Source organism: Diplotaxodon limnothrissa, linkage group LG5 (genome assembly GCF_057381915.1).
Source record: "Diplotaxodon limnothrissa isolate DT_005_m linkage group LG5, D_limnothrissa_male_GT1.1, whole genome shotgun sequence".
Taxonomy (NCBI): Eukaryota; Metazoa; Chordata; class Actinopteri; order Cichliformes; family Cichlidae; genus Diplotaxodon; species Diplotaxodon limnothrissa.
The window spans coordinates 24,973,100-25,000,057 of NC_140600.1; the positions used below are offsets into that span (position 1 = coordinate 24,973,100).

The 26,958-nt window shown below is 40.5% G+C and overlaps 3 protein-coding genes across 4 annotated transcripts; 2 read left to right on the forward strand and 1 right to left on the reverse strand.

Annotated features, from left to right (window-relative positions):
* Window positions 1-2,239: 2,239 nt before the first annotated feature.
* On the forward strand, window positions 2,240-5,008 carry LOC146632398 (cytokine-inducible SH2-containing protein-like). 2 transcript variants are annotated; one of them, XM_085353324.1, is made up of 3 exons: window positions 2,240-2,545; window positions 3,366-3,529; window positions 3,751-5,008. In XM_085353324.1, exons 2-3 carry the CDS (start codon window positions 3,415-3,417, stop codon window positions 4,245-4,247), a joined length of 612 nt encoding a protein of 203 aa, XP_085209450.1. In that variant the 5' UTR covers window positions 2,240-2,545; window positions 3,366-3,414; the 3' UTR covers window positions 4,248-5,008. The 2 variants fall into 2 exon arrangements, with proteins under 2 accessions (XP_085209450.1, XP_085209449.1); XM_085353323.1 differs by lacking the exon at window positions 2,240-2,545 and adding an exon at window positions 2,552-2,948.
* hemk1 (HemK methyltransferase family member 1) lies at window positions 4,587-18,216 on the reverse strand. The gene is given in 12 exon segments (XM_085353322.1): window positions 4,587-5,478; window positions 5,480-5,504; window positions 5,654-5,764; window positions 6,046-6,141; window positions 6,783-6,888; window positions 6,982-7,031; window positions 7,161-7,225; window positions 15,830-15,967; window positions 16,068-16,161; window positions 16,243-16,334; window positions 16,421-16,594; window positions 17,959-18,216. Coding segments are annotated over 12 exon segments (1,056 nt in total). The 5' UTR covers window positions 18,025-18,216; the 3' UTR covers window positions 4,587-5,439.
* A 459-nt stretch (window positions 18,217-18,675) lies between these two features.
* nprl2 (NPR2 like, GATOR1 complex subunit) lies at window positions 18,676-26,241 on the forward strand. Its single transcript, XM_085354349.1, has 11 exons — window positions 18,676-19,074; window positions 19,322-19,413; window positions 19,530-19,698; window positions 19,785-19,893; window positions 22,547-22,683; window positions 22,992-23,089; window positions 24,190-24,226; window positions 24,775-24,868; window positions 24,957-25,074; window positions 25,188-25,330; window positions 25,420-26,241. The coding sequence occupies exons 1-11, from the start codon at window positions 18,979-18,981 to the stop codon at window positions 25,485-25,487; spliced, it is 1,161 nt and encodes a 386-aa protein (XP_085210475.1). The 5' UTR covers window positions 18,676-18,978; the 3' UTR covers window positions 25,488-26,241.
* The last annotated feature ends 717 nt before the right edge of the window (window positions 26,242-26,958 follow it).

Below are 26,958 nucleotides of genomic sequence, written 5' to 3' on the forward strand. Positions count from 1 at the left end.
ACATTGGAAAGAAAATAAGTAATTTCTGTTTAAAATAAACAAATAAAAGAGATTTTTAGTAGGCGTAGGTGCGGTGTTACAGAAGATGTGCAATAATATTCTCGGATAGGCCGAAACAACACGTGAACCCATCTGACTTCGAGAAGCTTGAAGATAAAGAGGACTGTAACTTTGAAATATTTTATTATCAACTTAGTGTAGTGCAACTGAAGAGAAGCATAAAAAGACGTATGAATCCCTTCTGCTTTTTCTTTTAGGACTTAATCCAAAAACAGGCAAACACATAAACTATGCGCACTAGTGTCTCGGCATTAATGAGCGCAAAAGTGCAAGTAAATGGGGAAGTGCAATCCACAAATGCTGCCCTCAAGTCTACACTAAAGCGGATGTTGATGGTTAGAACATGATTTAGCAAGTATTTTGACAGCTGAAGTGTAATTTTAAGTTCTTTAAAGCTAAAACCACATTTTCTGTTTTTAGACTTTCAGATGTTTCTTTACTTGAGATTTCTTTTGTCTTCCACGGTAGTAACAGGAATTTTTGCACACACACAACCCCCTCCCCAACAACGGCATTTTAACACTGAAAAAAACAATTAGTCCACGGATCAAGAAAATAACTGCACTCCACGTACACAGGAAGCTCGCGCGCGCGCGCGCGCGCGCACGCACTCTCTCTCGCACACACACAGCCTTTCTCTTTATCTTCATGCTTCCGGCTTTCTAGAAACTTGTGCCGTGACTGCAGTGGCCTTTTCAAAAGCAACAACTATAAAATTACACTGCAATTAAAAAAGAAAAAAGAATCTCAATTAGAACATCTGCACTTCTTCATCTTGACATTTTCACTAAAACTGTTTGCCTGCTTCATAAAACCACACACACACACACACACACACACACACACACACACACACACACAGCTGTTCCCTCTTACATTTTAGCACCGTGTTATGACCTTCTCAAACCTGCTCACACAAACTTATGAAATTATCTGCTGCAATTTAAAAAAAAAGAGAGAGAGAAAAGCAACAGAAGGAATGACTGCTTTTCGAACGTCTGTCTAACAAACCTGCCTGTTTTTATCATGCAGAAGGGGATTGCTATAAATTACAGACCATTTATAAACAGGCGTTCAAACAAAGTGATTTATGAGGAATGTAATTTCTTTAAATCTAGTTTCTTGTGTCTGTGTGCTTTAATGAACTGCATGTGACTGCCTTAACCTGCCTGCTGCTGGTTTCTTTTTACTATAGCAATGATTACATCTGTAGACTTTCTGTTTCCATGATACGTATGTAAAATATGATTGCAGTAGCATAAAAAAAATTATGCTACTGCAATCATATTTGAAAAATGTAGATGTGTTTTTTTGCCTAAGGCCTCAAAAGGTATTTGTTCAACCTCACCCAGCAGGGACAGATAAAGTCCACAGAACTTCTTAGAAAGAAGCTCATTTCAGGATTTCTGAGAAGACGCTATTCAGGATCAGCGCGCTCTCCTGGGTATGGTTATGATTATGACGCAGCATATTTCACATATTACTCTGCTTCCAAACTACCACATATGTCTGAGCGATGGCTCTTAGTATTATTGGAATAAATATTTTAAAAAGCCGGACAGGATATGCCACAGATTTTACAACAATACGCAAAAACCCAGCGTCAGAAATAATCCTTAACAGCCCTTATTTGGCCATATTCTCGTAAATGAAACAAGATATCAACACCTACATGCATTGGAGTGTAAGCTGCAGGCCGATGCAGGGATCTCTTAGATACATTCCCGGGAAAATAAATACCAGGAGAGATCAAATAAGCAGAAATGTAACTGCAAATGAACTATAGTTTAATCTAGGGCTGCATGTGTGCAAACAAGACACAAAAGAGCAATAAAAGTGAAGATTATCAGAAGTCACAAACTGAAGCACAATCAGCTTTTCTCTGTCTCTACGGCAGTCTTAACCCGGTTTATATATATTTTTTAGTTTATTGTCACAATAACAACTTGTTTTCTCGAGCGTAATTACTCTAAAGCTCCTAGAAAACCTCTCGCCGTGTTTTTCCACCAGGATCGAGGGAAATCTATATTACTGGAAATAGCCAGTGAGCATTCCTATTATCTTTAATGTCGAGGCGGTGAATTCCCAGAATGAAGCCTCTGTCAGGGCCGCCCGGCGGGGCGGAGTCAAGCTCTGCAATTATTCCTGGAAAGCGACTAGGCAGAAGCTGCCGCGAGGTTCCTGGGAGCGGAGCGCAGGTTCAGCGAAGGCGGGGAGCCGCCGGGTGAAACGAGGGGAGAGATGCCAGAGAAAAACAGCACGGTTCGGGGCGGTTGTCCTGGGAATTAACCGAAACACAAAAAAACCCACACACATATATGTGCGAACCCGGTTTGTCCGTCGAAGGAGCGCTAATAGAGGAGCTGTAGCCCTGCCGCGAAGCGAAACAACCGGCGGCGGTTGGAGCGGAGTGGGAGTTGGTGCGGCCGGCGTGACGTCAGAGCCGCCGGTGCTGCGAGTTCTCAGAATAGACTTCTAGGAAACGGTAAATTTTAAAAGCCAAGCCTTTACACTCTGTCCTTCACACATCGGGATCTCATTCTGGCGACAACACACTCCAACGCAGTGCTGCGGAGAGCTGAGCTTTACAGTAGAGCCGCTTTTAGGTCGTTTCTATTATATTTTATTGTTGTTCTCCTCTCTGCTGATCAGTGTTAAGGACAGGAGCAGAGCCTGTTTGCGTGCACGGAGCTCTTCGGGTTACAATCGAGCTATTCATACATGAAACCCATGTCACCGCGGATTGTTTGTTAGCCAGATTTTTATTTTTTTCCCCTCCTTTTTCTTTAGATACATTTTAGTCTCTGTATGTTTTGATTGTTTTCTGAAGTCCGATTGGATTTAAGCCCAGAGAAGTGAAGAAATAGAATGATTCTTTGTGTACCCGGGTGAGTTGACTTTTCTTTGTGTCTCTGCTTTCTCTTTGCTCGTCATTGTAAAAAAACCCAGCCGGGAAATTTCAGTTACACACACATATATATACACTTATATATATATAAATATATAAGTGTAAAATTGCCTTAATTGGCCTTAATTATTATTATTGTTGTTCAGGTGAAAACAAGACAAATGCAAGCCTGTTGCAAGATCTAACGTAACCTTTAAAAAATACTAGTTATTAGTAGTTCATTGTTTAGGTCAGTAGTAAAAATAGGATAAAATGCGATAAAGTCAGTTTTTTGAAAAAATAAATAAATCAGCCAAAAAATATTAAAATTCCAGGGTTAAAAACAAGGAAGCTGTGATAAATCCTCCTGCTGTGTTTGTTTATGTCTGCTAACTAGTATCTTCCATCTGATTTCCAGTCCTGGAGCTCTTCTGCCCACTACCCCGTCCACTGAATCCCCGCGGGGTATGCGGGCAGGAACTGCAACTCCCACCCCCTGCTTCCAAAGCACCAGTCCACGATGGGACCCCACAAAAGATCTGAGGGCCATTGCCAGCAACTTCTGCTACCTAGAAAATTCAGGTGTGGTTTAAAACATGCTTCACATCTTTCTCATTCCAAAAAAAAAGGAGAAAAAAAAAGCATTCCTAAAAATCCTCGATGTGTTCCAGGTATTGTTTGGTACATTTCATTATCTGCTCTGAGAGATTAGTTGATTGTTCATCGCTAAGTAAACATCAGGCTTCATGCAGGACAACACGATCTGTTCACGGTGACTAATATTTAGGAATTTGTGTGTGTAGGATGGTACTGGGGAGCTGTGACTGCAGCCCAGGCCCACGCTGCTCTTCAGGAGGCATCTGAAGGAGCCTTTTTGGTACGGGACAGCAGTCACCCTCTGTACATGCTGACCCTGTCGGTCAGAACCGCGCGTGGCCCCACAAGCATACGGATCCAGTACAGCTGCGCCCAGTTTCTGCTCGACTCCAGCTCCCCGGCCAGACCCAGCCTGTCATCCTTCCCCAGCGTTCCCAGTCTGGTGCAGCACTACATGGGACCAGAGAGAAAGGCAGAGGAGGGAAGAGTGGAGGAGGAGCCTCCTTCAAAAGCCTCTCAGCAGGGCATCCAGCAGACCACAGTGGTACTAAAACTCAAGCAGGCTCTGTACAAGCCCCAAAGCCTCCCCTCTCTTCAGCACCTCACACGTCTCGTCATTAACAGACAAACTGACTGTCCCGATCAGCTACCACTCCCAAGGCCCCTGCTGCGTTACTTACAGGACTATCCCTTCAAGGTCTGAGGGGGCGGAGGAGGAGGAGAAAGAGGAGAGGAGGTTCACTGAATCACTATTAATGGCTGAATCTCAGCTTAAGGGGAAAAAAAACAAAAAAACAACACTTTTAAGCGGGTCCTTTGTGTCCGTAAAAGACATTGCTGCTTCAGCAGTTGGAGGCCAGTTGCAAAAATACTGGACACAGGGTGATGTTTTTGGTGACAAAATGTGTACAAATTCAGTTAATCCTGCTGTGTCTGGTTTCAGACTTAAATTGTTGAGGACTGGATGTCGAAGCACCCCAGGAAAAAGGAAAACAACAACAACAACAAAAACTTGTGAGAAACATGAAGTACTGTACTCTGTTTTATGATGGATGTGGAAAACTGTCCATATCTTCTCCCCTCCTTCATCAGTTCAAGATGTATATAGTTTCCTGAGAAGTACACTGATTACACTGAGACATCTTTTATGCCATTTTATTTTTGTTTTCTCAGTACAGCATCTTTTTGTACCTTTTACATGTGTACGTTTTTGTATTAAAACCACCAGCTGGACTCTTGGCGTGTCATGCTTTTACATTTGTATCCACTTGTTATTCATCTGTGTTGTTTGAAATGCCAAACGTTTCTGTTGTGTTAAGGCTTGCGATCGCCATCACCAACCCCCGCATGACGACTGCTCTTGTGACACTTGTTAGGAAATATTTTCCCTTAAATCACCTTTGAAACACAAAGACTTAGTGGCCTTTAAACTCTAAGTATGCGAGAGAAGCAGATTGTGTGAGGAAGTAAAGGCCGTGCTGCGTGAGCTTTTGCTCAACAATGCACGCAGCTTGCATCTGAGTCAGCGAGAGGACAAGCTGAGGGGAGGACCGTTCGTCAGTGGATTCACAGAACTACTGAATGCTTCCTGGGAGGAGGGTGAGCTTCTGAGAGGGAGGGTTCCGAGAAAAGCTTCGGTAATTACCTTCAGCTTTGGAGCCTGCGTTTTTTTTGTGCCTTCGTGCACACATTTTTTATTGTGACGCAGGATGTGATCACGACTGTTACTAGATTAAAAGTGCAGCGGTGACATGAAAACAATGTGCGCTTGTGCAAATTATGAATGCTGGGTGTTATCAGATCAGTGTGAGCGCGTGCTTGGTGGTTCAGTGGGGGTAGGGGAGCTGAGGCAGCGGCGACCTGAGCTAAAGCCAGCGTAATAGGATCTTAATTTCTCAGTCCAGATCCTGCTTGTGGTCCTTGTTTGACTTCTTCCTTCTGAAGGATGCAGAATCGAGGCCTAGGAAACACAAAAAACGAGCCAGCGTCACTGATGCCCAAACCCCAGACCCCTTAATCAAATCACAGCGATGGCCCTGAAAGTGGGCTCACGCAGAGTGATTTCATATGAAAACTGATATTGATGTAAAGCAGTTTTATTGAACAGACCTGCCGGTGATGTCATGCCGTGCCTCCTTAAACTGCAGCCCGTCCACGTTCCCCTCCACCCACTGTCGAATGAGTGGGGGGTGTCTGGGGTCCACCTCCAAGTAAGCACGACTGTTTCTCACCAGGAAATAAAACAAAAAACCCACAGAAATGGGGTAAAAATTAATCATCAACAGGACTCGATTTTGAAAAGTAACCCTGAGATGAGAGCAGCACATGCCTGGAAGTGCATTCACTGGAAGTCTTTTAGAAAGCTTAACACATTAAAGAGGCAACACGATACATGTGTTTTTCAGAACATGCTGTTCTTGTGACAAGGCGCTTTTGCCTTTAGGAATTGAACACAGGTGTGTCCGTCTGTGTGTGAGAGTTGGCTTTTTTTTGGTTTTTACCCATAACTGGACAGAATCTGGGGAGCCAGGGTCAAAATCTGCTTGATCACTTTCAGGCCGTCTTCGCCTCCGTCTAAAGCTGCCGGGTCTTCAAATCTGGGGAGCAGCACACAGCAAAAGCACACACTGTAAAATAGATACAAACATCACATATTTTAAAATGTTTTCTAATGAAATCTGATAAGCTTATTTATTAGATTTACATTTTACATGCAAATTACAGCTAAAAGTAAAGGATGAGTGCACATTTCCTTCACTATGATCATTTCTTCTAATTTAAAGATCCCAACATTGATTAAATGGTCAGCTACTCATAAATAACATATATTAAACAGTATGTTAATATTGTTATATTGGTTTCATTGTATTTATTAAACAGCTTTAACAAATACAATGTTTAACAAATTGTAACAATTGTACAATTTTTTATAAATACAACTGTATTTGTAAGCAACCTAAAACAGTAAATTCTGCTTGGTTTTATATGCCCAGAGATTATCTTTCATAAATCTTTTACAGTTTCATATATTTCCACCTTCTCCTATAAACCCAACAGATGAATGCTTAATGACATTGTAATTACTCACAATTATTTAAACAATACAACCTTAATAGCTCACTCTAAAGATTTGTACATTCTGCATTTAATAACAACTTTTGCGAATCCAACTGAATAAAGCTTTTTTTAATGTTAAACATAGACAGGTTTAATATATATAAAATGAGAATTTAGTCACCTTAAAATTTCAGGTTCAAGGGACGCCATGTCTTCTGAAAACAGGTACGGAGGGTTACTGACCAAAGTTGTAACTGGCCTAATGAGACTGAGCAGAGTTTCTGCATCTGATAAAAAACAAAACAAAACAAAAGAATCTTTTTATCAGCAGAGGGATCAGCTTTGTTATTTAGAAAAAAACATGCAAAACTTTCACTGACCCTTCATGACATCGATGTGATGAATCTCTAATCTATCCTCAAGTCCCAATCTGCAGACGAAAATCCTTTTTCAGATTTTATGAAATCTTTATAACAATGTAATGTAATCTTTATAATAAAAATAAATCAATGCTAAAGGACATTTACAACATAGTTTTCATGGGTTGTGCTGCAATTACCTTAGTGCGTTCTCTCTTGTTAAATCCACTGCATCCTGGCTCTGATCCAGGGCGACGCCTTTAAGCTGGAAAACAAAACACAAGAACTAACTTTACGCAGAAGTTTTCTCTCTGTTTTCCTGTATTTGTATGCACGGGAAAATTGGGACATTTTTACTTCTTTATAATCTGATAACAGAAGAGAGTCTAAAATATGCAAACACAATATCACAGTATAACTGGAGTGCATGTTTGATCAGCTGAGATGAGAAGATGTACATGTGATGTGAGGATAGCAGCTTATCAACTGGAAATCTATAACTAATGATTTATCATATCAGTTATCCTATTGATTTTTTTCCCTGTTAATCAATGTGGCTCGGCTACAGGGAGGGGTGGAGCGGGGGGTTCAGTGTGTTGTGTCAGGGGAGGTTGACCCACACAGCTGTTCTCCATCACCGGGTCATGCCTTCCCTATTTCAGGGGGATGCCGGGACCGGACGAGAGAGCGGTGTGTGCTGCGCAGAGCGAGGCAGCTGGAAAGCTGCACTTTAACTCTGTAAATAAAAAACACTCAACAAACTGTAACACTGTGGTTGTCTGGTCCTTCGCCATTACAGTCTATTAATAGTAAATAAATAAGTCATCACTAAAAAATGAAACATAACATATGGTCATCACAAGCCTCAAAAAAACACTCAATTAGCTCAGCCTAAAGAATCCACTGTCAAATGTTCTTTAGAATAACTAAATGACACATAAAAAGCTGCAGCCTTTGTATCAATACTCACTGTTAGGTTAAGGCAATTTATCTATTTAGACTTAAGCTGACAATAGTAGTGAGCAACACTTTCCAATGGCTATGGGTCAAAAAGCTCAAACAGCAGTTTGAGTGTATAAGGCCATGACATTCACCTGTGTCAGTACCTGACTTTCCCGAGGTGAGCATGGTGTTCCATTCCTCCAGAGGAATTTATTTAACTCAGAGAATTAATGCCAGGATTGAAACTGTTCTCATAACACACGACTGCCCACCAACTTACGTCGGTGTTTTTCGTAATTTGTAATTTTTCTCTAACTGATGCATCACGTTCAGCATCTAAACAAGCTGACATTTGCTTGTTATATGGGATTAGTTTCAAAAATGCTTGGTGCTACAGGAAATGTCACAACTTCCTGAAGAGAACATGAAAGTCTGTACACAACGTTACTGATTGCAAAGAGGATCCTGATCAAAACCACAGATGTTCAAAACCACAGATGTTCAAAACACAACCTCATCTGACAGATGTTGATGAGGAAGAAAAAACATCTGGGTCTTGAGATTTTGCAGACACACGACCACTAACCGCCAGACATTCAGTTTGTAGCTCATTTGGACGCATGACCGTCATGGTGACAGTGTAGGATCAAGCGAATAAGGTCCCGGTCACACAGGCTTAAAGACCTGTCAGTGACCATCTGGCAACCTCCGGGTCATGGAGGAATAATGAGTTTACCCTGACCGATTGCAAGTGGTTGCTGAAGGCTGATGGCAGTCGCTGGGAAAATAACTGTTAAAGCTGCAGCCACTCATGCCTAAAGACCGGACTCTTTATGGCGTTATTTTTGTGCCACTATTCTGAGCGCACATAAAAAAATTTTTTGCAGGTGCAAGTGTTGCATTTTGAGGAGAAATTTATTTTGAGTGAAGAAAAGCTACATTTGAGTGAACAAAATTCATTGCTGCGTGCAAAAACTGTGTTTGCTGTTATCCCCACACACACAATAGCAGCCCCTCTCGCTCAGTTTTTGCATTTGAGCTCGCTCGCTATGTGTGCTCTCAACATTTCTGCCCGTGCGCATTCAACTTGGATGCAAAAAAATCTGATTGGCTATTTTGGTCTCCAATCAGCTCGAAATGACGAAATGCAATATTCCAGAATCCATTTCGTCCAAACTCAAACGAGGCAGTGGCGGAGTTTGAAATATCACTCTTTCTGGGTTACAAAATAAACTTTTAAGATATTTTCATACGATAATGGTTCTGTGTAAACTTCAAAAACCTGCTCGATTTATCAAGACATCACATATTTGCAAAAGTGCTCTAATGTTTTCGGAGATGCCTGTTACCCACCAGCTGACCGCATAGCTGGACTGGCTATTGCGCATACCGGACATTTGCCCGGTGGGCCGATGGTGATCTTTCATTTTTATGTTTGCTTGTTTGTTTTTGTAATGGTATAAACAATGAAAGGTGGTGGATTAGCCAATTGGCTAATCAACTCTGGGCTGGACCAATTACAATACATCCTTATTGAGGTGAAAAGGAACGCGATTAGTCCCGTACTTCAGCTAGAATGAAAAAAGACACAAAGCTGGAGTTATTCTGTGTTTTTGCTGTACAACTGCCTGTTCTTCTCTCATTCTCTCCCCTCCCTCTCTTGTTGCTACTTCAATCATGAAACTGATCAATGATCAGCTGATGTCTCTCTTGTTTGTTTATCGCCCACTTTGCACCAGAAACAGGAAACCAGCGGATGTTGCGCTAAACAACACCAGCACGTTTAAGCTTGATAAGCTGTTGTTAGAATTTATTTAATATTACTTTCTAGTATCAGCTGATGTTTGCCAGAGCCACAGCTGTAAAAGCTGCTGGTCATGATATCGGTTTGGATATGTGGTGAGAGGGAAACATGAAGGTGATACAAATCATACATATATACCAACAAGACAGTGTACATCACTGTGACAACAGCGTTTGTTTTCATTCAAAAGCTTTATGGTTTTTCCTACAATACCTGGTGGTGTAGTCGGCCGATTTTTTGTCAGTTCAGCCTTATACTATGTTTAACCCGAGTGACCACCCGGTCAGCTGGTGGGTAACAGGCATCTCCGAAAACATTAGAGCACTTATGCAAATATGTGATGTTTTGATAAATAGAGCAGATATTTGACGTTTACACAGCACCATTCTCGCATGAAAATATCTTAAAAGTTTATTTTGTGACCCAGAAAGAGTAATATTTCAAACTCCACCACTCTGTGTTCCTCCGCCACTGCCTCGTTTGAGTTTTGGACAAAATGGATTCTGGGATATTGCATTTCGTCATTTCGATCTGATTGGAGACCAAAGTAGCCGATCAGATTTTTTTGCATCCAAGTCTGTGATTGGCTGGTTTTGTGGCACAAATATAACGGCATACAGAAAGAGTTGAACGCACACGGGCAGAAATGTTGAGGGTTGCTATTGTGTGTGTGTGGATAATAGCAAACCCTGAAATACAGTTTTTGCACGCAGCAATGAGTTTTGTTCACTCAAATTTAGCTTTTCTTCGCTCAAAATAAATTTCTCCTCAAAATGCAACACTTGCACCTACAATTCTTTTTTTCACGTGCGCTCAGAATAGTGGCACAAAAATAAAGCCATAGACTCTGACCCCTGACAACCACCTGTTGCTATGGAAAAACATGTATTCTCTGACTGGTTGGCACAAAACTCGTTGTGATTGCTTTGTGTTACAGCATATTGCTGTGATCATAGTTTGAATGGAAGTGACAGACCTGTCTACAAACTAGTGCGAATAATTCGATGATAAAAAATTCTCGACACAAATTCTTTGACTCGATGCTTCGTTTAACACTTGGCTCTGAAGCATGTGTTAAACATTGTAAACGAAAGTGTTTCCCCCTCATTTGCGACTAAAAACAGTCCTACAATAGAGATATTTCATCACAGGATCCCTAAAAATAACTATAATAATAGTAGTAATGATAATAGATTTTAATATTATTTTCTGACATTGTCTTCTAACGCTATATTTTGCTACAGTGGGGCAAAAAAGTATTTAGTCAGCCACCGATTGTGCAAGTTCCCCCACTTAAAATGATGACAGAGGTCAGTAATTTGCACCAGAGGTACACTTCAACTGTGAGAGACAGAATGTGAAAAAAAAATCCATGAATTCACATGGTAGGATTTGTAAAGAATTTATTCGTAAATCAGGGTGGAAATAAGTATTTGGTCACCTCAAACAAGGAAAATCTCTGGCTCTCACAGACCTGTAACGTCTTCTGTAAGAAGCTTTTCTGTCCCCCACTCATTACCTGTATGAATGGCACCTGTTTGAACTCATCATCTGTATAAAAGACACCTGTCCACAGCCTCAAACAGTCAGACTCCAAACTCCGCCATGGCCAAGGCCAAAGAGCTTTCGAAGGACACCAGGAAAAGTATTGTAGACCTGCACCAGACTGGGAAGAGTGAATCTACAATAGGCAAGCAGCTTGGTGTGAAAAAATCAACTGTGGGAGCAATCATCAGAAAATGGAAGACATACAAGAACACTGATAATCTCCCTCGATCTGGGGCTCCACGCAAGATCTCATCCCGTGGGGTCAAAATGATCATGAGAACGGTGAGCAAAGATCCCAGAACCGCACGGGGGGACCTGGTGAATGACCTGCAGAGAGCTGGGACCAAAGTAACAAAGCTCACCATCAGTAACACACTACAACGGCAGGGAATCAAATCCCGCAGTGCCAGACGTGTTCCGCTGCTGAAGCCAGTGCATGTCCAGGCCCGTCTGAAGTTTGCCAGAGAGCACATGGATGATACAGCAGAGGATTGGGAGAATGTCATGTGGTCAGATGAAACCAAAGTAGAACTTTTTGGTATAAACTCAACTCGTCGTGTTTGGAGGAAGAAGAATACTGAGTTGCATCCCAAGAACACCATACCTACTGTGAAGCATGGGGGTGGAAACATCATGCTATGGGGCTGTTTTTCTGCCAAGGGGACAGGACGACTGATCCGTGTTAAGGACAGAATGAATGGGGCCATGTATCGTGAGATTTTGAGCCAAAACCTCCTTCCATCAGTGAGAACTTTGAAGATGAAACGAGGCTGGGTCTTCCAACATGACAATGATCCAAAACACACCGCCCGGGCAACAAAGGAGTGGCTCCGTAAGAAGCATTTGAAAGTCCTGGAGTGGCCTAGCCAGTCTCCAGACCTCAACCCCATAGAAAATCTGTGGCGGGAGTTGAAAGTCCGTGTTGCTCGGCGACAGCCCCAAAACATCACTGCTCTCGAGAAGATCTGCATGGAGGAATGGGCCAAAATACCAGCTACTGTGTGTGCAAACCTGGTAAAGACCTATAGTAAACGTTTGACCTCTGTTATTGCCAACAAAGGTTATGTTACAAAGTATTGAGTTGTATTTTTGTTATTGACCAAATACTTATTTTCCACCCTGATTTACGAATAAATTCTTTACAAATCCTACCATGTGGATTCATGGATTTTTTTTTCACATTCTGTCTCTCACAGTTGAAGTGTACCTCTGGTGCAAATTACTGACCTCTGTCATCATTTTAAGTGGGGGAACTTGCACAATCGGTGGCTGACTAAATACTTTTTGCCCCACTGTAACTCCTCTACTGAAGAGTGAAAACTGCCCAGCGTTGTTGTACGTTTTTCGTTGCTGCGGCAGAAAGAAGATGGAGAGGCAATTTCATGACACAAATAAGTGATGCAGACTCAAAACAAACTTTAACTGAAATATAGCAAAAGTGCAAACTGTTCTGATAATGCAGGGGCGATGTTGTGACTTCTCTAAATAACGTCAAAAATGTTAGCTAAAGTAGCCTAAGTCACTCGAAATTATTAGCTAATTGTAGCTTTCGGAGCCATTAGTCTGCTGGTATATCGCTAGCTGCCAGCAAAAGGGGCTGATGTAGTTTATTATTTTAGTTTGTTATAGATGTCTATTCCTGTTCTGTGCTTCATTGTTTGTCTACAGTACAGCTCCAGATCCAACTGAGAGCATGTCAAAAGGAAATCTGTGTCCAGTAGCAGCCTTTATTCAGTCTGAATATTGTTCTAAACATGGATCAGTTTATGCCTTTTATTGGTTTTAAATTCTGTTTCACTGTTACATTCAACCTTTGGTTGACAGCATAGTCTCAGAGAGGAGCAGAGAGGGAGAGGAAGGGAGAAAAGGAGAGAAAGAGAGAAAAAAATAAACAGGCAAGAGTGAACATGTATATTTCAAAGGGAGCGTAGCTTCTGTTTTGCCCATTTTCTTTCATGACGAAATGTTTCTCCTTGTGTCTAGGATGGTTCTTTCCAGGTATTCCAGATTCCTCCAACAGAATAAACATGTGCAGTTAGTGGGGTTAGGTTAACTGTGAGTGTGAATGGTTGTGTGTAGGGCTGCTCAATTAATCGAATTTTAATCACGATTACGATCTGGGCTTTCAACGATCATTAAAAATGACTGAGCCGATTATTAGCCCCTCCCTCGTGCTTTACTCTCGCGCTGCTCCATGTGGCAAATCCAGCGCACCTCTCTGCATTTCAAATACGCATCACAAAAATTAAGAGGACCCAAGGGAAGCTCGGAAAGCTAAGCAGAAGTTATTTGGAGTGTAGACATAGTGTGTAAACTTTGCTACAGTGTCGTAGCTGCACCACAGAGCAACACTGCAAAGTTCACTAAACATAGATGTTTACATTTTTCATTTATTTTTTATATTGCAAACATTTGCACTGTTATCAGTATTTGCACACTATTTTATATTATTTTTTAAAGTCATTATTCAATACATTGTTATTGTTAACCCTTTAAATCCCTGTAGAACCGGAACCACGTAAGCTAGCGCAATAATTTGTTTTGCATATGAAACCGGAGGAGTTGTACTTACATCTTATGCCATCAGCTTAAGTGACGGAAGTGACGTCATTTTCGCGGAAAATGTAGTTTTTTACTTGTAGGCCTTAAAAGCCTATACTGGTGTTTTTATAAGTCATGTTAACTTTTCTGAATAGTTTCTGGGATGCTTAGAACTCGAATTGCTCAGCTGGAAATAGTTTATTTTGATGCACATGCTGTTTTCTTTCCAAATTTGCATCATAGGATTGTTTTTTGTTTTTCCTGTAGTATATAAAAATTGCTGTATCTCCAAAATAAAACTATGAAGACACTTAAAATAAATTTTCTGTGGTGGGAAACTATTTTTTTGCAACTTTTTTGTATTTAAAGTTTTGAGGGATAAACCTCTTAAATTTCCCCAAGTAGAAATATATGTAAAAAAAACAAAACAAAAACGATTGTCAATTTCTTTTGTAGTTTATTGCACTTTTTTGCAATTAATGTAGTTACTATGGACTTAATGCATACATATTATTAAAATATGGGCTATAACAGTTGTATTGATGTATAGCAACTTGAAATGCTCCCAAAAATGGCACTACAGCATGTAAAAAAAAAGTAATATAAGCTCTGGCGGACTTGGTTCTATGGTAGGTCTTAAAGGGTTAAATAAATATCGTCAAATAATCGAGATCTCAATTTCAGTGAAAATAATCGTGATTATCATTTTTGCCATAATCGAGCAGCCCTAGTTGTGTGTCAGTGTTAGCCCTGTGACAGTCTGGCAATGTCCTAAATAATACCTGCAATAATATCAAATATTGCGTTAGTTAAATTACAAAAATATTTAAAAATATAAAAATGAAATCTTTTTTCAAAAGCCAACAAAAGTGCACACAGGCCATAAAACTCCGATCCACTGACCTAAGGGTTGTTAGGTGGAACACTGAATTATTATTAATATAAATTATTAAAATCTACACTATCATAACGTCTGGATTTAGCAGCACAAAAACTTGCCTCTTGTTAATGTCCGAAATCTTTCCAAGAAAATAAAGTAAAGGTACATTTTTATGCCTTAGTCTGGACTTCATATATGTCTTATTTTATTTAATTTGAGAATGTAATTTTAATATTACACGTGCACACCGTCAAAGGGTTTATTTGGTTTGTTTTTTTGTTTGTTTTTTGACAAATGTATGCAGTTAAAATATAAACATTGCAATTTCTAAAATGGAAACTAATGAGGTGAGGTGTTCCGGGCATGTCCCACCAGGAGGAGGCCCCGGGGCAGACCCAGGACACGCTGGAGAGATTATATCTCTCAGCTGGCCTGGGAACGCCTTGGTGTCCCCCCGGACAAGCTGGAGGAGGTGGCTGGGGAGAACGAGGTCTGGGCTTCTCTGCTTGGGTGGCTGCCCCCGTGACCCGGCCCCGGATAAGCAGAAGAAAATGGATGGATGGAAACAGTTAATTTTGAAAGGTCTGTGTTTATTCTCTTTTGAATATTTATTATCGTTCATTGATATGACAGAAGTGTTTCTTATACGATTACTTATTTCCAGTCTGAATCACACTATTTCAATTTTTTTACCGCTCAGCTCGTAGTTAGCGAGTATTTGCAGACAAACATTAAAAACTTTGACGGCTGCCAGCTCCACCCCTCACGACACATCAACTCCTGTCAGTTGCACACGTGGTATAAATGTAAAAATGTATACTTCAGGTGACCTACTTCTCGAGTTATCGCATTCACAAGATTTGCAGAAAACCTGACCTCAATGAAATTCAATTTCAATCAGTGAGGGTAGAAATGAGAACCAGTCATAGGAATACACATTTTTCCCTAGCAACCAGTGGTTATATCACGACCAATGAGAAACCTCAATATACTGCATATATTTCACTGTTGTAATGAAAAATTTGACTCATTGTCAGTGTATTAAGACCCAAAGTGAGGGGTAATACATTAATAAGTTAAACAGCCTTTTTCCTGTGGGGTCCCTTATTGTAATTCCACTCGTCTGAAATCTTACGAGAAGCACAAAATTCTACCTGAGGCAGACTCTTCAGCAGGCTAAGAGAAATGGCACCAGACCCACATCCCACTTCCAGGCACGTAGGCTCCGTCTCAGCAGGCACTCCCATCTCAGTCTTCATCTGCAGATCATTGAGCACCAGCTCGACCAACTCCTGCATCAGCAAAGACGAAATAAAAATCACATTTCGGCTTATTCGTGATCATTTGCTGGGTCTTCACTGCGAGCATGCACTGCCTCGTCTTTTCTTTTACCTCCGTTTCAGGTCGTGGTATGAACACAGGAGGCCTCATCTTCAGCGTCAGGTCCCTGAAGTCCCACTCTTCAATCACGTACTGCACGGGCATCCTAACCCAAACATGCAACATTGTAAATATTTTAATTGAAAATCACTGAAATGCATATAGAGAGATCTATGCACAAACTCACCTGGAGAGACGTGTGGTGCAGAGCTTCCATATCTGCTCTGTTTGTTCTCGGCTGAGAAACTCTGTTAATCTCTCCTGCTCAAGACTTTCTATCTGGATAAAGAAACGCTATGTGAACTTGATCCACGTTTACTGCATGTCAGTGCAAGTGCTGAGGCAATGTAGATTTTGCAAATTACAGTTTTAGCTCCGAGGAGATGAGCAATGATGTACTGGCTGGACTGCTCAGGCTCCGTCACACCTCTCTCCTCAAAGCGCCTCTTCCATAACTTCACCGCCTGAAGTGGTGTAATCCTGCCTGCGGGTAAGGCTGGAGCGCTGCATGTACGGACAGCTTGGGACTTCCAAAGTACCTAAAAGCATGACATTTAGGATTTATTTTTATAGCGAGCATTATCGCCTTTATTTTGATAGTGAAGCAGTGTGGAGTAGAAAGGAAAGAAGGGAGAAAGGACGAGGGAAGGCACACAGTAAAGGGCTGAGGGTTGAACTCAAACCCAGGCTGCTGAGTTCTGAACCATATGGCACATGTTCACCAGCTCAACCAGGGAGCCAAACTGGCACCTGTCGCATTTAAGTTCAAATAAAATTTCCAAGTATCAACTGCAGTTTTTTAACACTGATGTTAGACTCCCATTAAGCATTTCCTCGGGGGAATTTCCAGCAACTTTGGAAATCATCACGATTTATTTTAGATCAAACCTCAGACACCACTCACGATTACTCATAACACGTGTCTAGCTGACAAGTCATAAATAATTTTCACTTCCTCCCTATAACCAAGGGGTTAAGAGGGAATCTGTAAGTCAAGTTAACTTACATTAGTTTAATGTAATCCAGTAAGAGAGAAGTGTTATTATTAGTTACTGTATGTGTATGGACAATAATCATTTTGTTTATTTATTTGAGTTATTCAAGCTTATATAGTATTTATTTAGTACAGGTATAAGTTATGTGCCATGATAGATCGAAAGATACTTTACTGATCCTAAAGGGGAAATTACTATGTGATAGTAGCAGCATAAAGAACTATAACCTACAATAAAATTGCTTGAAAGTACCACGGGCCCATAATAAAGGCCTTATAATGTGAAGTAGTGCAAAATTTTATATGCAACAGCGATTTTAAAAAATGAAGCAAAAGAAAGACAAATAAATACAAAATAAGGCTGGGATTGTGCAAAAAAAAAATTATACTGGGATATAGAAGTGCAAACGGCTTCAATAAATAACAAGTACAATTTCAAATCCAACAGACAGCAAGCAGCAGGAAGGTTTGATACTGATAAGTCTGAGGAATACGGACAGGTGTGTTCGCCTGTCAACAAGCAGGAGAGCTTTTGTAAAGCTTTATCGAGAACTGCAGGAATGTTTTCCTGAAGGCTTGACTCAGTCTGAGCTCTGCTGCCTCTGTGTGTGCCTGCCACTTTATTTTGTTAAAAAGAAGATAACAGAAAACAGATTTGGTCCAGTTGCGTCAATGGAAATCAACTGATAAACAGATCAAGAAACTCATTTGACCTGGTCTGTGCTTACAGGTGCGCCAGTTTGTAATGTGAGTAATATTTCCAGTTAGGAAGGCAACAGGAACAGGTTTGGACTGTTGGTTGGTTTTTAAAGCCGTGACACTGTCATGTTTTTGTTTGTTCAACACTTTGGACGCAACGTGTCGACTTCCCGGAAAAAAATAAATAGAAAAAATAACTTGACCAGTTACCTTTGGTCCACTACTCCTGCACCCAAAACATCTGTAGTAGCTTGTACTCAGCGACCTTCTCCACATGGTTAACAGTATTAAGTCTTTACATCGTTATTCATTGGGTTTCCGGAGTCTATGCGCTCTCGGGCTGAACTCGCTGCATGGCGGCAGTAGTCTGTTAGATCAGCATGCTACACTTTACGGTCCTGTATGAAATTCAAACATTTTTCTGTGTCGGAACAACAAGCTAACTGGCAGGGCTCGTACTGTGTCCTGCACGCGGCACAGAGAGCGACTGCGGCGCAGTCTGCGCAGCGCTGACGCCACTGAACGACGTTGCCTTCACGGACTGTAAAACATATAAAGCTACACCGTCACATACGTTAAGTCTGTAAAGTAAGATGGTAAAATAGCATCTATAAATGTAAAAGTCATTAGCAAGTAATAAAAGTAATATTACATTTGGTAAATACTATTATTCGAAACCTTTAAATTGTCTAAAAGGGAAATTTTCCTTAGTGTTGCGCAATTGTTCAGGGCCCAATACTTTAAAGCGTTTTTATACGACAACAGAGTTCGTGTTACTTTTTTATTAATTTTAAAACATTATTGGTGCTACATACGCCACGACTTCCTCTGTCTTATTGTTGCCTTTACAGTTTTTGCGACGTCAATTTTTATTCTAAAGCTAAGTTACTGGGTGTCCCTGAAGGCGATATTATTGTTGTTCTTCCCTGTCTGGTTTTTGCATGCGTTGATGTGTCGAGTTATTGAATAGTTTGATGCCTGGGTGACCATAACCTCTGCTTAATACATTAATAACAGATTTTATAGGGCGTCTCTTAACTTTAGACCTGCGTTTAAGTACCTAAGGACGTCGCTAAGTTGTCTTTAAACGTTAAAGCTATATGCTAGCTCATGCTGCTGTAAATAAACTGGGAAGATCCACAGTAGACACACAGGAGATACCTTGTTAACGCAATTTGGGGCAAGTTAATAGGACTCAGCAGGGTTTACACACCTCTGGATTAGTTCTCCATGAGGATAAAATCTATGATGGGCATGCCCACTCGGATAGAGTGTATATTTTTCAGCGAATTTCATCCTACTCTGGGTCCCAAGATAACATATCAGGTAAGTCTGCAGATGGTCTGGTAAAGTAGTTTTATGTTATGTTATTTATTTTATAGCTACTGTCGTTATGATTATCTTTATAAATGCCCCAATTGCGAGCTTGTTCATGACTGAGTGTGTTTTAAACGTGCGAGGCAGGTTTTTAATCCTTCATAGTCATTTGGCATTGACATGTACTCTGCATAATCCTTCTGAGCTCATGTATCGTATTGGGCATAGTTTGTCATACTGTGTCCTCTCCTAACAGGTTCCAGAAGAGTACATCTCACGGGAGCTCTTTGACACCGTTCAGGTTTATATTATCACCAAGCCAGAGCTACAAAACAAATTAATAACAGTGTATGTAGTCTTATTCTGCTCGTCTGTCTCCCTGCCTTGTTTGAAGTCCTTAGTATTTAAATAATAGTGTATTAACTTAATCAACCAATCTCTTTTTTCTTTTTTTTAAATCTTAGCACTGCAATGGGAAAAAAGTTAATTGGCTGCCCAGTGTGCATCGAACATAAGAAATATAGCCGAAATGCCCTCCTGTTTAACCTCGGCCTTGTTTGCGATGCCCGAACCAATACTTGCAGCCTCGAGCCTATTGTTAAGAAGCTATCTGGATACCTTACAACTCTGGAGGTAAAGAGTATCACATTTTCACATGTTCACGTGATCGCTTTCTTCGGGATGATTCCTTAGAGATTTTCTGTCTTGTTGTGTTGCAGCTGGAGAGCGGCTTTATATCCAAAGAGGAGAGCAAACAGAAGCTTTTACCCATTATGTCAACTTTGTTAGAGGATCTTAATGCCACGGGAGCCTGCACCCTACCCATTGGTATTATTTGGCATCTTACTGGCTATAAGTTTTATCTGTGGCAAGGAGCAATATATCTTTTTAATATATAGCTGTGGTCAGACGTTTACACACATTCATCATGGGCATGAATGTCATGGTAATTTTGTACTGTTTCATTGAACTGTTCTTTTTTCCAGGGTGGAATTATTTTAAATCTTTAATGACTTAAAAAGACAAGAATTTGGCACACAAGTTAGAACTTATTTTGGATGTTCTCTAATCCACACAGGGCCAGAAGTATATACATAACTTAAATATACACACTCACTTAAATCTTTTAATAAGTGGTGCTGAAGTTTCTACAATGTCTTTTAACTCTCCGAGACTAACTTCTTGTTAGTGATCATGATTTACATGATTTTTCTGGTACGTTTTCTTTTCCAGCATAAAAATGCTTGTTTGACATCACCCATTAGATTGCCAATACTCAGAACAATGGGTGTAGGAAGGGAAATTATAGATTTCCCTTCCGCAAGTTTGACTGCAGATTCCAAGATAATCTGTTTAAACAACTACATGTAAGTACAATGTATTCTGATGTGTCAACACTGCTGAAGTCTGGAAGATTGTCACCATCACATAAGAGGAAATTGGTTAGGATTTTCAGGAACAGAACAGGAACCACCAAAGCTCAAAGCAGCCATAAACAGGTGCCAACTAAGAAAGAAGCCCCTACTCCATAGTTGACAGCTGCCCACACAGATAAGCCAAATGCTTTCTGGAGAAAGGTTTTATGGACAGATGAGACAAAGACTGAGCTGCAGTACTGTAAAAAAGTAATTGCTCCCTTCCTGATTTGTCACATTTACATGTTTTAGATCATCAAATAAATTTTAACTGTAGACAAAGACTAAAGACCTGAGTAAATACAAAATGTACACAGCGTTTACAACTGAATCCTGTACAGTCTGTGGGTTTTAGGCTGTGGAGGTCCAAAGTTCAAATGTTCTTCGTCCTCCTACCGTCTACTTTTATAGCTAGGTTAACGTAAATATGATGTTGTGTAATTAAAAATCAGTACATACAGACGCTGCAGAGACTTAAAGCTGTTATCTGGGTAAAGTTAATTACTCCATCAAATATGTCTTGATGCATGCTCAATCATCCAGGTCAGTAAATCCCAAAAGGTTGATTCTACTCATCTGGATGTAGCGTTTTCAATGGAAGAAACGTTTCGTCACTCATCCAAGTGATTGCTTCAGTCTCAGCTGACCGCAGGTCTTTGATCAATGGGCATTTATCAGTGGTTGTTGATCAATGGTCATGACAATTTGCATATTAATGATCAAGGAACTGACCTCACAGCGCATTGTTCATTCAGTGGGCTGGTTTCAGTAATTGTGCAAATGTACTGTTTATAAGGTTGGAGAAACCGGCAGTCAGCTGAGACTGAAGAAGTCACTTAGATGAGTGACGAAACGTTTCTCCCATTGAAAAGGCTACATCCAGATGAACAGAATCAACCTTTTGGTACTCCATCAAATACATATTAATATTAGACAATAACTAGAGTAAATACAACATGCATTTTTAAAGTACATTACGGATGCATGCTGTATGTTCATTCCACCCTAGAAAAAGAAAAGCTCAGAGAAATCTTTAAAAGCCCAAAATTGTAATGATCCATGTACTTAGTAATAATGTGACATGTGCTCTGTTACTGTGCTGCAGATCATACTGAAAGTATCATAAACGATAGAGCTGCAGCTGCTCTACTAGACAAATCATGTGATTACGGCATTTCTAAATGAACTAAAGCATCTAGAATAGAATAGAATAGAATGGCCCATTATGTTCATTGCACACGTACAACTAAATTGTGGGTCCTCCACACCAACTGTGCCGGAATAGAATATAAATAGTAAGACAGCAGGAATAAATAACAAGCAGGAGAAATATATACAGGGCAAGATAAAAGCTGATGAGGGTTACTCAGGCCATGACTCTGGTTGGTTGGTGGGTGGGAGGGTAGGGGTGGGGTAGTGTTTGTCAACACTCCGAATGACCCAGGGGAAGAAACTGTTTGTCTGGAGGCGTGGGGCCTGATTTACTGGAGGTTTCGACCAGAGGGCAACGGGTCAAACAGGGATGGCGGGACACGAGGGGTCACCTGTGATGGCCCTGGATATCCTGAGGAAAGAGGATCTCCAGGAGTGGCAGAGAGCAGCCAGTTATGTTTGGGGCAGTATTAATTACCCTCTGCACAGCCTTCCTGGTTTTAGTAGTTGCCCCTGCGTGGCAGACATCCAGGCAGTAGGAGAGCACACTCTTCACTGAGGAGAGCTTTGTTATGCATTATGTTCGCTAACAACAGGTTTTCCAATATCTCTGATAAGCTCTTATCAGCCAACCAACATGCTGGCTGGGTTATGGCCCAAAGTGAAATTATGTGGTTGTTTGGATTGATTAGGTAAAGTCAAGACAAAGCAGTGCCACTATGCAAGCGGCTTTGCTCTGACTGTTACTCTTTTTAGAAATTCAGATGGGAAATGCAGGCTGATGTTTCTGAGTCAAAAATTTTATTTAAGAATTTACCAGCTACACATAGGCAGTATTCACATGTTGGTTGGCAGCAACAGTGTTTTGTTTTTTTTAAACTGCTCTTACTCTTGTTTGTTGTATCCTTTTTAAGATGAGTCTAACACCATTCATCTAAAGCTGATTCAGCTGCGAAAAGACCCCCCAATAGTTCAGGAGTACGACGTGCCAGTCTTTACCCAGTGCAAAGACCATTTTATCAAGTCTCAGTGGGATCTCACCACTCAACAGGTAGGCTTTCAATGTCAACAACCTCTGGCTGCGGCTCTTGAGAGGTATTTGATAGCACTCTAAGAAGTGCTTGGAAGAAAGATCAGTGTTTAAACACTTATCAGCTGTGCTGGAAGTGATATAAGCACGTTTTTATATCCTTTGTTTTATGATTTGAAAGAAGGCATTAGTGCAAGACAAGATGCCCTTTACTGGTACAATACTGTTTTATTGCTTTTATGAGTTAACATGTTTACAGCATTTAGTTACACAGTAATGCAAAAAGCACTACGTGCCTCTAACCCTTATCTATTTGCTGCTAACTGCAGATTCTTCCCTACATCGATGGATTTAGACACATCCAGAAAATTTCTGCTGAAGCAGACGTTGAGCTGAATCTTGTTCGTATTGCAGTGCAGAATCTCCTGTAAGTATTTTTCAGTAAATACAGTTGTACTCTTTAGTAACCTCACACACGTACTGCTTCATCCCAAAACTTTGTTTTATGTTGTTGTTTTGATTAACTGATAAACCAAGTGTGAACGCCTCTGTAAATGCAGAAGTTTTAATAGTTTGCTGTGGACCATTCAGGTGGGAGCTAACACAATCCCACAATCTTCCCGGGACTTCTTGTAGGTTAACATCCCAGCAGATTCACTTCAAGGTCAGGTCGTACAGTACTCAGCGAAACCTTTAACACAAACACACACACACACACACACACTCACACTGACAAGAGCTCAGTTAGCATGTTAAAGTTGATGGCAGCACAATTAGAAAAGACTGAAGAAGTATGGCTTGTTTGGAAGGACTGCTTCTCTGTAAAAGGAGCATGGTGGCACAGTGTAGGTTTGCAAAGTTGGATCTGAACAAACCACAAGACTTCTGAAAGTCCTTTGGAAAGATGAGACCAAAAGTGTTGACATTTAACCAGAATGCACAGCGCTGTTTGACAAAACCCAAACACGGCATATCAGCACAAACACCTCGCACCAGCTGTCAAGCACAGTGGTAGAGGGGTGATGTTTTGAACTTTGCAGCCACAGAACCCGGTGACCTTGCAGTCATTGAGTCAACCATGAACTCCTGTGTATCCCAAAATATTCCAAAGTCAAATGTGAGGCCATCGGTCCCAAAGCTACTGTAAGGCTTGGCCAAAACTGGGTTATCTGACAGGACAATGATCCAAAGCACAGCAGCAAATCTGCAACAGAATGACTGAAAAATAAAAGAGTCAGGATGTTGCAATCACCAGTCAAAGTCCAAACCTCAACCTGATTGAAGTGCTGTTGTGGGACCTTCAGAGAGCTGTGCATAAATAAATGCCCACAAACCTCAGTGAATGGAAACATTATAACACAATGACGCGAGAGACTGATAAAGTCATAGAGACAACGATAAGCTGAAGTTATTGCAGCTAAAGGTGGTTTTTCAAGCTACCGAATGAGGGGGGTGTACTTGCATTTTCACTCTGTAGTCAAAATACACTTCAAAAAGATGTATTTACTTCTCTTTTTAACTTCACAGGTACTATGGTGTTGTGACTCTGGTGTCAATTTTCCAGGTATTAAACTAATTTCACATCACACATATATGAGTGTAGTGGAACAGTTTATCAGGGACCATTAGGGCCGATGTTAGTTTTAATTGAGAAGTTGTAATTTTTTTTTCATATAATTCCTTCTGTGTTCTGGAAATGTTTTGTTTTTTTCTGTTTTTGTGAAAGTGAATTTTCTTGTGCAGAAAAACTTTTTTGGGGGGGGGAGCAGTACAGGTTGTAAAGCCGTAAAGCAAGCATCGGTTCTGAAGGCCATTCTGATAAAAGGGTTCATTTATTTCAAAAGAAAGCCAATTTATATATTGCACATTGCTCTCTATGCACCACTTTGAATACAGAATATTAGGGCAGGTTTTTTTAAGTGAGGGAAGGCTAACTGTGCAAGGCCTTTTATTTAAAACTTTAATTTTAATCTTTTCCTCTTTTTTTTTTAACAAATACATTAAATTATTGTCTCTAGTCTTCTGATATTCTGCTGTAAAAAGCAAGCTATTAAAAAGTGGCTAATACTTCCTGATGACTTGTTCTGGTTGCCTTCATGGGTCTTTCTCTAGTACTCTAATGTGTACTGCACCACCCCAAAAGTCCAGAGCCTCATAGATGACAAGTCCATTCAGGAGGAGTGCCTTAACTACGTCACTAAGCAGGGTTAGTTGGGGTCATGACCATTAAAACACGTGTTAATCTTTATTTATTTTGTGACGTTAACTGTGCAGCTTTGCCCTGTCACTTTCAGGTCAGAAACGTGCGAGTCTGAGAGATGTGTTCCAGCTGTATTGTGGGCTAAGTCCGGGAACAACAGTCCGAGACCTTTGCTCACGCTACTCACAGCAGCTTCAAAGGGTCGACGAGAGGTTAGCGTCGCTCAAATGATCAGTTCCTGAAAAGACTTAGCGCTCCTGAAAATTCAGGTCAAAGTGGCACTGGCTCATACTGTATGTGTGTCATGTCACTCGTTTCTCCTAAGGAGGCTGATCCAGTTTGGACTAATGAAGTGTCTTATTCGACGGCTGCAGAAGTATCCCGTGAAGGTGATCCGCGACGAGAGAAGCAGGCCTCCTCGACTCTATACCGGTTGTCATAGTTACGATGAGATCTGCTGCAAAACAGGCAGGGTTTGAAGCCTTCTTTGATTGTTGGACAAAACTTAAGAACTGATGGTGTGAAACAAGTGTGCTTACAATGTCCTAATTTTACAGGGATTACTTACCAGGAGCTTGATGAACGTTTGGAAAACGATCCTAATATTGTCGTGTGCTGGAAGTGATGGGGCAGAAGGGTACAGCAGTGCCTAAGCAGCCAAAGATGCCTTGAACTAGAGAAGGAGGTTTCTTCAATTAACAGAGAAAATAATGAGTAGCGTTTTGCAGTTTTCTTAGCTTAGTTTTGTTCAAAAAAGAAAAAAAACTTGAAAGATTGGATATCACACTCATTATGTGGCTATACAATCCATTCATTAAATGGAAAAAAGGCTAAAAATATCTATTTATGTGGGTTTCATACTTCATACATATTTTGCTATCTTTATTGCTTTGACTCTACTTATAACCCCAAATTCATGTCATTTCTACCGCACAAATAACATTCCAACATAAAAACAGATTGCACTGCCACATATCCTTTAGCTGATTCTACTCATTCCTGGAGGGTTGAAGATCCGTTTGCAGTTAGTTAATGCAATGTTATTAGCATTTGTATTTGAATTTGTACTTTATTTATATGCTGCATTTTTGCTCTAACAGAAGCACTGAAAGCGTTTCTTACTGCAAGATACATCCACCCATTCACACACAGATAAGGGCAGTTTCGGTTCATTTTTTTACCCAAGGATATTTAAATATGTCTGACCTTCAGATTAGTAGGTGATGAAACATATTATTTATAACTGTTTACAAAATAGTAAAAACTTTTTAATGTAACTTAGCGGCAGTAAAATTCATCATGGGAGTGAAGCCCTGGAACAAGCAGGTACAGTCTTATGTTATCACACTGTGAAGAAAATATTTGAAATAAAATGCTTTGAAATGACACCCGCCATTAATACGTTTTTAATAATAATTTCATGTACTTTTATTTAGAAGGATGACTTGAATTTCATGTTTGCAAGTACTTTTTTCACTACCATATACACTCACCTTAAGAAGCACACTGGTTCAGCTGCTAATAAGATAACACAAATGTCTAATTAGCTAATCACGTGGCAGCAACTCAATACAGACTTGTACTGAGACTTTTGTAGACCTGACAAAGTTCACAGCAAGCATCAGAATGGGGAAGAAGTGACTTTGAATGTATTATGGTTGTTGCTGGTCGGAGTATTTCAGAAACTGTTGATTTACTGGGATTTTCCTACACAACCATCACTAGTGTTTACAGAGAATGGCCCAAAAAAAGAGAAAATATTCAGTGAGCGGTACTTCTCTGTGCATAAAGGCCTTTACTAATCCCAGAGGTAAGAAGAAAATGGTCAGACAGCTTTGAGCTGATAAGAGGGCTACAGTAACTCAAATAACCAGTCGTTACAACCAAGGTATTCAGAGGAGCGTTAATGAAAGCACAACATGCCAAATCTTAAAGTAGATGGCCTACAGCAGCAGAAAACAAAGCATCGGGTGCCACTCCTATCAGCTAAGAACAAGAACCTGAGGTTGCAATTCACACAGGCTCGCCAATTTTGGACAACAAGACTGGAAAAATGTTGCCTGGTCTGATCTCAATTTCTGCTGCAACAGTCCAAA